The 13,155-nt window shown below is 37.3% G+C and overlaps 1 protein-coding gene across 3 annotated transcripts in view; it reads left to right on the top strand.

Moving 5' to 3' along the window:
* The window catches only part of LOC111504846 (adenylyl cyclase 78C), a 215,956-nt gene that overhangs the window by 170,098 nt on the left and 32,703 nt on the right, over positions 1–13,155 (top strand). For all 3 annotated transcript variants that reach the window (XR_012464500.1, XM_074170986.1, XM_023159555.2), the window contains 3 exons: positions 1,662–1,895; positions 7,886–7,983; positions 8,039–8,914. Coding sequence is in view for 2 of the 3 variants with exons in the window: in XM_074170986.1 (XP_074027087.1) it covers positions 1,662–1,895; positions 7,886–7,983; positions 8,039–8,914 (1,208 nt within the window). In the remaining variant the exon portion in view is untranslated. The remainder of the gene's footprint in view (positions 1–1,661; positions 1,896–7,885; positions 7,984–8,038; positions 8,915–13,155) is intronic.

Raw genomic sequence — 13,155 nt, 5'->3', positions numbered from 1 at the left:
GATAGCATCATTAAGAGGTAATAGCTAAGTTAGTGCTCTTGTATACACAATGGGGTTAATAAACCAATTACTGATATTAGTTATTATATTCTTATTCCTAATTTTGATGTTAATGACTACCCGTAACATACCTAATACTTACTATCTGAAATTATTACTGAACAGATGAACATCGGGCCATTTGAAATGAAAATTTTATCGCTGTTCATATACCCCATTCCGCATTTTCGATTTTTAAACTTTCATGGGCATCTAAGTGTCATGTATGTACCTATTGGTTTCATCAATTTCATCGATTTCATCTCATTTATCGTCATTCTCTGAGGCATATTGAGCGACACTATACTTCTCTGGTCTACGAAACCGAATATGTGTAACATGTTCCTTGAAACACGTTATTATAGTTCGCTTAGTTTGACCAACATACTTTTTGTCTCGAACTTCATAGCTCATTTTGTTAACCCTAGACTTTTTCTTTCCGGCCATCCTGACTTTCCCCAACACAAGTGTCAAGCAGTTAAAAGCAACTCTTATGTTCAATTTTTCCAAAATCCGGACCAATATTGTTGTGTATTTAGGTTCAAAACTATCATCTTTGAGTCTTCATCATTACGAAAAGTCGTTACTCTTCAAATTTTTGTTTCCTAAATAACTTATCGAGTGTCTGCTGGACACATAAAGTCACGCTGAATGTATTCTCAATTCAAAGTTAATGTTATTCAATGAAAGGCCTTTTCTAAAACTGGTTTCAAGCACTATTGATGGAGCTAACTTTTCCTTGTGACTAGAGTTACCAGTTATATATCACGTGAAATGAACATGTTTTGCAGATTGGGACATTATATTACAATATTAACATACATACATACATAAATACATACATACATGTTATGTGGTGTGTTCTTTTCTTTTGATCACATATTTTTTATTTTTATCTAGGAATGAATATTCAGATAGCACATACGCTGTACTGGATTATTTTACTAGTATAAATAATGAACATATGATTGTCCAAAACACATAAAAACATATTCAGGCCGTTTTTTTGCTGATCGCACTAATGTTCTTTCGGAAACGGTAAGACCCACAAGGTCGGTTGAATTGATTGAATATTTCCAAAGGAACTAGAAAAATGTCTTTCTAGATCGAGTAGTCGTTTTGAAACATTCGACAAAAACTAGAATTGTCGAACTTCGCTTTTTTGGCTCTCCTGCCCCACTCCACTTTTCGTTCATCATCAACCTATTTTTTTCAAATACAGACCTGTATTTTAATACAAAGCTGAATTTGTTATAACAATGGTCCGTATTTAAAAAATAAAGTTAATGGTGAAATCTAATGAACGAAACATCGCATTGCAAATTAGTTTATATCAGATTATAACTAATATGAAACAAAATTGAAAGTTTTACTGCCTTTTTTATATCATTCATCATAAAGTTTTTGCCGAATATTTTAAAAACAATCACTGCACGGGTGCAATGCTGATACCAAATATAAATTTACCCTCCGTAAGGACATGGAGATAATTTTGTTTCATTGACGCGCCTATTTCTTTTTCAAAGAGTCAGAAAATGACTGATAACAGTATTTCTATATATTCATTTTCATTCATACAATTTCCCCATTGTATGATTCCTCACATCTACATTCTTTTCAAGCTCCACAGAACCCTCTCGAACGAACTAGACGAAGACGATGCTATATCATATAAACAAAAATATGATTCAACTGACCCTCGATACAAGAAAAGAGGTTCGACTTACGTTTCGACTCTTGAGCAAGTAGATGAGATAATAGACCACAGCATCGAAATCGAAAGCAACAAAAGGATGAGAAACGCGAACGTGAATCCTTGGACGTTGAGGTTTATCGACAAAGACATGGAACATCAGGTGAGTATTGAACCAGGGTCGATAATTTTTGAAACCATAAAAAATGACAGTGGGATGAAACCCATTAGAGAAGGAGGGAAATATGATAAAAATGAAAGGAAAAATAAATTACATTAACAAAAATTGGGAAAGGATGTCTAATATATGATAAAATACATTGAACTTGAAATTTTTTGAAAATTTTCAAAATTTTAAACTGTAACGTATTTTATCAAATATTAGACATCTTTTCCCAATGTTTGTAAATGTATTGTACCAATGTTCATCCAACACTATGTGCCCAATATTTTAGATAACCATCGTATGAAACATCCTCAACAAAGTTGTAAGTCTAATCATCCATATATATCTCAATATTATAATCCGGTCAATCTAGACATTGGAAGATACATAAATTTACAACAAGCTGCAAACAACTTGTAATTGTAAATTGTTAGAAATAAGATTTTGAGATTCGAATGATTGCGATGCCTGGAAAAAAATTTGTTCGAGGTCAAAGGTCAAAAATATCGAAAAAAAATTGGTTTTTCGCGATTTTCATGAAAACGGTAAGTTTTATCATAAAATAACCTCAGATAAAAATTGTAGATCATAAAATTCTCTACAAAAAAATGTAACAATATTTTTTTTCTTAGAGCCACCATTTCTGAGAAACGACGAGTCAAAAAGTTGTAATCGTCATTATATGCACACGTTTCCACGACGCCTATGAGGTAGTGTACTTAGCGCGTTTTTTTAACGTGGTTTCCCCAGTAGGCCTATTCCACATGTCTGTTGTGATTCTGTCAAATTGAAAACTTGCATAATAAAATATATTAGGAAGGGTTGGACATTATAAAAGCGATTGAAATTCAAAAAATGTAAGAATTTATCCATCTGAGTCATAATCTTCAAATCCTTCTTGTCGTTCTTCTTCTTGGTCTTGTTCTTCTTGATCTTCTTCTTCTTGATATTCATCCTGGGTGTAGGTAAACTGCGTCAAGAGTGATGTATCGCATGTTTCCTCGTTGGTATCAAATGAATCCTCCACTATTGGTGACTCAGCATCAGAACATGACTAGCCTTGACAATATGTACATGCCAGAGAACACAACAGTCCAACTTTTCTACAACTACATTTAGCGCTGCATCCCTTTTCACAGTTGCAAAAAATTGTGTTCAGCAGTTTTTCCGGCGCAGGTGGGAGTAAAGTCTGAATAGGTTCTAATGCATTATCGACCAACTTCCAACCCCAGTCTTTTGGGTTTAGCTGATAACCAAGCTACACTTGAACTTGGTAATATACCCGGAAAAGATGTTGATGAGCAGCAACTGAGGTTGGAGGAAGACAGGCTATTTGCATCTGTTTCTTATTTTTAGTATTTTTTTTTACGAAACATGCATATCGATACTTATCTAAGCAGGTGGTTTTTTTTGGAGCTGTGTACATAGAAAGAAGAAACTGAATCCCGTTGGTGATAATTTCTTGTTGAGTCGAATTACTTTTTTTTGAAAACTTCAGCACATTGAACTAAATCTTGTTTTTCAAATATTTTAAAGACTGTTGCTTTACCCCTCCTGTAAAATGCAGACGTCGTATCACAGCCAGTTATTGCGTGTATAAATAGTACATGATTTTGACTCTCTGCAAAAGTAGATAAACTTTTTGACGAATATATTTCGGTTTGACTTTGAACTTTTCCTGGCTTTAGAAAGAAAATAGTTTTTTCAGGTGGAGTTCGAGCAGTAAGAAGTACGAGTAAGTCTACATCTTCACCAACAACAATAGTTGTATTTGTCAAATTAAATTGCTCTATAGCTGTTTCAATAATCAGTACGTCGGCATCGTTATTAGCCTGTTTAACCAATATATTTTCGCCAATAAACTTATCCTTCAACATTGAAATGAACCGAGATTTGTTGTGAGTATTTGCAAGAAATTTCTGTTGACTGGTAGAAACTGTCATAAGTTCATCAAATAAAATAGCGGAAGATGAAGATGTTGCTAAAAGTTCGACGACGTTGTTCTGCAGCTTTAATATTTTTCGTGCAATCATCATAGCCACCAAATACGACCGTAATTCTGGCACCAAAATTTCTACGTACATACTGAACATATTTATATGAAATAATGCTAAATGTTTCTTCACTATCCCACACAACACGATGTAGTAAATATCCACCGTCAATGATGTAGGTATGTATTATTAGTATTCTTAATTCCAATATTGACCTGTTGGAAACAGGAAACGAAATTACAACTTCAGAGATGTATATACGTGGCATACTCATGCATATAATGACGATTACAACTTTTACTACTTTTTGACTCGTCGTATCTCAGAAACGGTGGGTCTAAGAAAAAAAGTATCAGTTCATTTTTTGTAGAGAATTTTATGATCTACAACTTTTATCTGAAATTATTTTATGATAAAACTTACCGTTTTCCTGAAAATCGTTAAAAAACATTTTTTTTTTCGAGATTTTTGACTTTTGACCTTGAATACATTTTTTTCCAGACATCGCAATCATTCGGAATTTTAATATCTTATTTTCAACTTTGTTTTGAACAATTACACGCATTTGCAGCTTGTTGTAAATGTATGTACCTTCACTCTTATTTTTTAGTCTAATTTGACCGGACTATTACTCACACGCATCCCTGATGATGGAAACAATTTCATTAAATTTCTGAAAGCTTGAACAAACTTTAAAGAGTACACATTTGCTGCAAAGCCCCACTATTTACTAGTTCCATTCCTAACTAGGGTGTCCCATATAAAACTCCTCGGGCAAATATCTGAAAAATGAGAGAGAATATCCATATTTCGTGAAGGCAGATGATTTTGATGTCAAAGGGTCCTCTTATTTGCCTAAGAGATCCAGCAATAGGTGTCATCCATTAGGACGTCGCGACACCGATGCCAATTTTTTTAAATGGTAACCTAGATTTTCCGATTCGTTTTTAGATTCTGCATTGAATTCTGAATTCAGCCATATAGCACACTTGTAGTTTTCCTCCTTGAATACTGATGAAAACAGGCAATTTTATTGCATATTATAAAGAAGGTCATGAATAAGTCAAAATGAATACAATAATGCGAGTTTAATAAAATGAATTTATCAGTTATGATTTCATTGTTTGTTCAATTTTATCTAGTTGCGTATTTCTGTACAAATTGAAATAAATGTTTCAAATTACCAAAAAATATATTATTTTGACCATAACTCGACTAACATGATGATAAGGAAATCAATTAGAGATAACAAGAATAATTTCAGTAAGTGTGCGAACTGCCTCCCTTCACGTAGAATACACATATTGCATATTTTTAGTAATTCCCGATTCGTGACAGCTAAAAGCATTTCTCGCGTTATGGAAGCACAAACATTTGTAATACTATTTTCCATCATCATCTACATTTTGTGGACGTCGCATATTAACTAAGTCTTTGATATATTCCCACAAAAAATCCAGTGGAGTAATATCTGAACTTCGAGCTGGCTGGTATTGGACCTTTATTCCCAATCCATTTCTCATTAAACGTATCATCCAAATATTGAGTAACTATTCCATTATTATGTGGAGGTGCCCCATCTTTTTGAAACCACATATTCAGTCGAGTTTGTATCGGCAAATTCTCCAAGACATGTTGCAGAAAAACCAAGTACCTCTCCTCACTGAGAATTCCTTCGAAAAAATGAGGTCCTATCAACCGTCAATGATTCCGCACCAAACATTAACCCCCCACAAAGACTGAAATCTCGTTTCTTGCACCCAAAGAGGGTTCACGTCAGACCAATAGTGACAATTATTTTTGTTTATTATACCGTTGTTATGGAAACGGCTTTCATCACTGTATAATATTTTTTTCAGAAACTGATCATCATCATGAATACGAGTGAACAACCATGCATTGAAGTTCAATCGTCTATGAGCATCTCCTGAATATGGGAATATATTTTAGTTATTGAAAATGAAAGATGCAGATTATAACCTGTAACCAAATGTATTTTGTATGGATGGAATTTGTTTTTTGACAAAATACGTTGTACTGACGATTTCAAAATGTTACAATGCATTGCTACTCGTCTGATAGAAATTATCTGACGATTATTTTCTGTAAGGATATCGATTAGCGTATATTCTCACTGCTTCTTTTAAATTCTTTCTTACTTCGCCATAAATACATATCATATCCAACTTTTCTGCATTTGAAAATTGAACCATTTTTCAATTTTACGAAAAACCATCACAAAACTGAATACACTTTCGTCAAATCTGACAGGTCTTCTGACAGATCGATAAATACATTATTGCATTTATTTCGACTTATTCCTGGCCCTCTTTATAACATGCAATAAAATTGTCTTTTTTCATCAGTTTTCAAGAAAAACTACAAGTGTGCTATATGGCTGAATTCAGAATTCAAAAACCAATTGAAAATACTGAGTTACCATTTAAAAAAATTGGCGTCGGTGTCTCGACGTCCTAACGGTAGACGGCTAGTGCTGGATCTCTACGTAAATAAAAGGACCTTTTGACACCAATATTATCTGCCCGCGGAGTTTTATATGGGACACCCTGTATATATATATATATATATATATATATATATATATATATATATATATATATATATATATATATATATATATATATATATATATTTCAGTCGATTATTGAATAATTTTCAGAAACCAGCTGCATTATATTTTTTAAACTTGCAGGTAAGATTTTTCAATAAGTTATACTGCTGCATACTCTGTTGAAAGTAACGAACTGAGTTGTATAGTGTTTTCAAAGGTTCTCATAGAAATAATTTTTCTTATCAAGTTTCCGCTTCATAATATTTTTGAAACGGTTTTGAATGAAAACTGCATAATTACTGTCCAAGAAAGGTACAAAAAAAGTACCGTTTATTGGAAGTTCTCTAAAAATTGTCTAATGAACCTTCTTTAATTATTTGAAAAAGCCACGAGAGCTATTACTTTTTTTAGCTGCAATACTTACGAACACAAAATCAAATTGAAAGTATACTCAATATTCAAAAAATGATTTCCGATGACATCTTGGCGAATTTTGTGTCGTGACTTGAGCCTGCACCCGAACAAAATTCAACTGACCCAGGAACTGAAGGTACACGACCATAGACAACGACGTGTGTTCGCTGAATGGGCTGTGGAGCAGTTGGTAACTGACCCTAATTTTCATCGAAAAATCATACTCAGCGATAAGGCCCATTTATGGATGAATGGGTACGTGAATAAACAAAATTGTCGAATTTGGGACGATACCAATCCACATGAGACTCAAGAGCGTTCAATGCATCCCGAAAAAGTCACTATTTGGTGTGAATTTTGGGCTGGCGGCGTCATCGATACATACGTTGGCCAGGCCATCACTGTCAACGGCGGGCACTAAAGGTCGATGATTACCAACTCTTTTTGGCTTGAATTGGATGATCTGGACCTAAAAGACGTGTGGTTTCAACAGGACAGTGCTGCGTGTCACACAGCTCATGCCACATTGGATAATTTGCACGAACGATTCGAAGGCATGATTAGCTCACGTGGAGGAGATGTGAACTGGCCACCAAGATTGTACGATTTGACCCCGTTAGACTTTTCCTGTGGGGTTTTCTTGAGTCACAGGTGTATACGAATAGATCATAAACCACAGCGGTCCTCAAAGTTAACATAACTCATGCCATCGGTCGAATTCAGCCTGATTTAAACACCAAAGTCATGGAAAGTTGAACGTTTCCGATGTGCTTCACCCAGAGGAGCTGTGGCGGACATTTGAACGATGTTATATCCCACATATAATTGCATCAATAGGTCTTTCAAATGAATGAAAAATAATTTCGATGATATCTCACACAAACTTTGTTTTATTTAAATTTTAAGATAGGAAGCGTTTAATGAAAGACCCTATACTATTAATTTTTGTAAAGTCCATCACAAATAAACTTAACACTAAGAATAATTATAATAATTATATTTTACAGTTCAGCCAACTGAGAGAAGACATGTTCAAGTCAAATATGATGTGTTGCTTCATCATATGGATATTCATCGTAATCTGCCAAGCAATAATAACTCCACTGTAAGTCAAACATTTGACAAAATCCTAAACCCCATTATCACAATTCTAATTCCAGAAAAAGCTTCGTCATCGCATGCACAGTAATCACAACGATCATCCTGATATCCACATCAATTCTGGTAATGGCGGAGGAATTCGAACAATTCCCAGAATTCCTGAGACGAACCTCAGAAACTTTAGTCCACAAGAGAAAAAGGAGAACTGCGTTTATTTGTGGCGTCATCATCCTGATGTCTCTGACGAGTTCTTTGACTTTAATAAATATAGAAAACGACGAACCAGTACACAATAAACGAGTTCAGAGTCAATATTTGAGTGACGACAGCAACTTCTCGTTGGTTGTCAACTTGAAGCTGGAAGCAACTTTCAACAACAACTTCACTATACTGTTCGCAAACAGAACCGACTGTAGTGGAAGTTGCATCAAAGGCGTCCTCGAAAATATTGATATAAACGGTATCATCGAAGACGCGGCGAATATCTCGAAGTTGGCCAACAAGACCTCGACAATTGTCAAAAATCTGAACCAGAAGTTGACTAACCTCACAAGGGGTTTAATGACCCAAACAGATGCTCTCAAGGAGTTGAAAAGCAGACTTCGTCGGAAAAAAAGAGAGATCGAATCTACGACGAACAACACGACAGCAAATTCAACATACTCTACGACAGATTCAACTATAGATGTATTAACAGAAACAGTCCCGAATTCCAATAGTACTCAATCATCGGAGCAGATAGAATTTGACTGCAAACACCCGGAATACATCGTATTCACGTGGGTGCTTTGTTTGATCGCACTGGCTACTGCTCTCAAGTTATATTACCTGATAAAACTTTTACTGGCTTTCGTTATGGTGACAGTTTACGCCATCTTGATCATTTTGCCATCCAATGTCTTCAACGAACGAGGATCTTCAATAACCGTGCCAGAGTAAGAAGTTATTTATAGCAATTCGAAATATCCATAAATTCCGTACGTGGGCTTATTTTGTGATAGAAATAACAGTTTAATAGAAAGCGATAGCGATAATTAATCAATGTTTTGGATATACAGGGTTCCTCAACTTATGTATGGAACATCTGAATGGTTATTTCTTTACTTGCGCTCAAGATAAATTTTAAACTTCGTCTGCCACAGACACGGTCTAGTAGCCCGGATTTAGTTCTCTCAATTCGAGACTGAGAAATTTCGCACTGAGAGAGTATTCAATATTTTCACTATGGAATTCAATTGTATTATTTCATTCAAATAATAAAGACCTCTTTGATATGTACGTATATGAACATTGAATCTATAGTGATATTTGATTAAGGTATTAGGTTTTTCGAAAGTTTTGTCCGTTTTTATGAGACTAGGTTAGGTTAGGTGAGGTCTAGAGTAAGTGGGTCTATTCGACCCTCCATCGCAACCCGCAAGGGTTTATTACGGCTCACACCTATTCACACTCGGCCAAATAAACCCAGCTTCTTAACGAAGCCGATTAGTTTGAATGGTGAGTGGTCTTTCAGGTCAGATGGTAAGAGTACGGCTCTGCCGAACTCTCAGAACCTGATTCAGTGCCCAGGGGGCAGGCACAAAGTATATGCTCTGCTGTTTCATCATTTTCCAAACTGAGGCGACACACAGTGTCTTCCGACAGTTCAAGTATCTGCATATGATGACCTGTAAGAAGACCTATTAGACATCGTAGTTCATCCCTACTGTAGTCTAACAACTGTTTGGTATCAAGCTTCGAAGGGTGGAGTGAGCCAATCCTGGAAGATTCTGCCAGAAGTCCATAAATCCTCTTGCCATCCAGGTATTCAATGTTTGTTTGGCAAAGCCTAAGGCGATGCCAATGACAGGTTCTGGTCCGATGAAGCTGTTTGCAGCACCTTCTTTGCAAGGGAGTCAGCAACTTCATTGCCTTCCAGGCCAGTATGGCCAGGAATCCAGACCAGAGACAATCTGTTAAGTCTTTCTATCAAGGAGAGTGTTTTTTGGCAATTTGCTACCAATTTAGACGTTCCTCGGTGGGAGCCAAGAGCTACCAATGCCGCTTGACTGTCCGAGAATATTTTATTGACTGGTATGTAAGGTTGAATTTATAAAATCTCTCCACAGACAGTTCAATAGGGTAAATTTCCGCTTGAAACACAGTCGCATAAGTTCCTAGGCAGGTAAATATCTCTGTGCTGGGTCTGCGACTAAAAACACCTGCACCAGAACCGGAAGGTGTTTTTTTTATCCATCTGTGATCCAATAACTCCCGAAGGATCCAGTCCTCTCTACTCGGGAAAAGTACTTTATAAAGCAGTTCGTAGTTGACAGTTGGAGGCATAAAGTCAGAGGTCATTTCCAGAATGCTGTGACTTCCAGTGTCAACCAACAGTCTGTTGCACTCTGCATTAAATTGATTTGTGTAATTGGCAATGTGCACAAGTCTGTATGCAGCCCATCTAGCCTCTATCTCCAGAAAAATTTGGAGAGGAGGTAGATCTAGAATGATCTCCATGCCGCTGATGGTATGGTACTGATGGCACCACTGATAGTTAGACAAGCCTGTCTCTATGAGCCAGAGACCTTCGCTTGGGCCGTTTTCTGTAAAGCTTTCGGCTATCAGGCAATTGCACCATAAGTGATCATTGGCCTGACAATCATCTTATGAAACCGATGGATTTGTTTGGGACCTAAACCCCAAGTTTTGCCACAAACCCTTCGACATGTTCATAGAGACAGTCTGGCTTTGTGTAAAACTTTTTCCAAGTGAGTGTTCCAGATGAGTCTTTTATCAAGGACAATGCCAAGATTATTCACCTCCGTTCCAAATGGAGTCAGTCCACTTGAAACTGTAATATCTCAGTCAATAGTTATTCGATTTCATCGAAGTAAGCACCATTTTAATCCTGATGCTGGAAGAAATTCCAAAAATTGACGGCCTATGAACCCGAAACACTAGTGACACTGAAAATCTCGGCCGCGAAATCTTTAACCATTTTGTCAAGTTATCGAAGTGCATGAAAAAATGGCTCATTAATTTTCTGACGGTGATTTGTGAAATGTGCGGACAAGCACTATTGTGGAACAGGATTGGGCCTCTTCTGTTGCTCAGTGCTGGCTGTTGCTGACGCAATTTTCGAAACATTCCGTCGATTTTCTCACAATAGGACTCTGCTATGATGGTTTTGCCCGGTTGCAGAAAATATGAATCGCATCAGCCACTGACCACCATACAGTCACCATGGTTTTTTTGGTGGTGGTCTCTTTTGGAAAGTGCCTGGGTGGTTCGCGGTGTCCAACCACTGACCTGAACGTCTTCTGTTATGGCAGAGGATCCACTTTTCATCAGATCCAAAAAAGGGTCGTTTTCGTGATGCACTGTTTGAAACCTTTGGTGTGGTAATGAATATTACTGGAGATTCATCCCACCACCAATCTTCCTCTTGAAGATTTATTTATTTATTTGTATCCAAACAGACCGAAGGTCTAATTACATGGATAATGAATATAAAATAATCTTCACATTTCAATAATTATAATCATGATAGTCCGTTGTGTACCTACTCAAAAAACTTTGACGTTGAATATGTACTCTTATCGATAATAATAATATATGTAAATTAGCTTATGGATAGAAAATCATATTCATGAACGGATGGTAGCATGGTTATGTTGTAACCACCAACGGAATATCGAAGGGATAGGTTAGATTAGGTTAGGTCCAGAGTGAGTTGGTCTATTCGACCCTCCACCGCAACCCGCAAGGGTTTATTGTGGCTCACACCCATTCACACTCGGCCAAATAAACCTAGCTTCTTGACGAAGCCGATTAGTTTGTATGGTGAGTGGCGAGTGGTCTTTCAGGTCAGATGGTAAAAGTACGGCTCTGTCGAACTCTAAAGACCTGATTTGGTCCCCAGCGGGGCAGGTACAAAGTTTATGCCCTATCAATGAGGTAGTCGGATAGTCAAGTTGCAAGATTCCTGCCTTGATACCCACGACAACCTTCCCATATGAGGGTATTTGCACGTCAGCTACACCTGACGATGCCTTAGATTCAGCTGTACAGGGCTTCTTCGCATCTGGTTTTGGTTAATCATCACTTTGAGCGCAAACATTTGCTAACCTGCTTCACTTGAGACAGATTCTGCGTACGTCGCTCAAGAATTTGGTGCAAGGCGGTTTTGCTCTTGAGGAGACGACTCAGTCATATCTTGGCTGCACCACCAAACCTTTTTTTAAGGTTCAGTTGGATTAGGAGTTGGGCAGTTGAGAAGCTCTCGCTCCTGAACTAAATTCACAGGGAGGTCCGTTGGAGTCGTAAACTAGACATCCATCTCCTCTGTAGACTCGCTCCTGAACAAAATTTACAGGAAGGTCAGATGGAGTCGTAAACTCGACATCCATGTCCTCAGTAGACTCGCTCCTGAACTAAATTTACACGGAGGTCTGTTGGAGTCGTGAACTCGACATCCATCTCCTTTGTAGACTCGCTCCTGAATTAAATTTACAGGGAGGTCAAATGGAGTCGTAGGCTCAGCATCCATCTCCTCTATAGATTCAGCGTCAGAAAGATTTTTAAGTTTACTCTGTCCATGAAAGTCCCACGAGTAGCTAGGGAAAGAAGGTCAATCACGGCAGAGCCCCGCATTACCGAGACAAGGCGATGCTACGACGAGAGAACGCCTGGTATCTCGAAGGTTCCGTAAATACAGCTGATAGGCTCAGTGTCATTCATCCTCTTGGCACGGATACACACACCTCAAGATTAGGCCATCGCTGGGATGCCATTCAGTTAGGGAATAACAGAACCACAAGTGTTTCTGTCATTCCCGTATCCAGCGGGGCTACGTGGAAGCCGGTTTGCTCAACCCCCACATCCCAAGCCAATGCACTCGCCGAAAACAGCATGCACAGTGGTTCAGGCAGTGAAAGATGAACAAGGACAACCAACCCGATAAGTTATCCGAGTTCTACGGAACGGGGCATTGAATCTCAGTAATAATAGGATCCCTGGTGCATTTATCCAGTTGTTTATTACATTATACAAAAAATACATTATGGTGAGGAATCAAATAGTTTCTAAAGAGTTAACTTCAAAGTCATTTCTAAATAGGCAGCCATAATACGGTACTATTTGTAATATAAATACCTGAGCAATTTATTTTGTACTTTCTCGGCTGCATTGATTG

This window comes from Leptinotarsa decemlineata, unplaced genomic scaffold, assembly GCF_025532065.1.
Source record: "Leptinotarsa decemlineata unplaced genomic scaffold, Ldec_3_MD MMD2_tig00000008_RagTag_RagTag, whole genome shotgun sequence".
NCBI lineage: Eukaryota > Metazoa > Arthropoda > Insecta > Coleoptera > Chrysomelidae > Leptinotarsa > Leptinotarsa decemlineata.
This window is presented reverse-complemented; position numbering and strand designations above follow the sequence as displayed.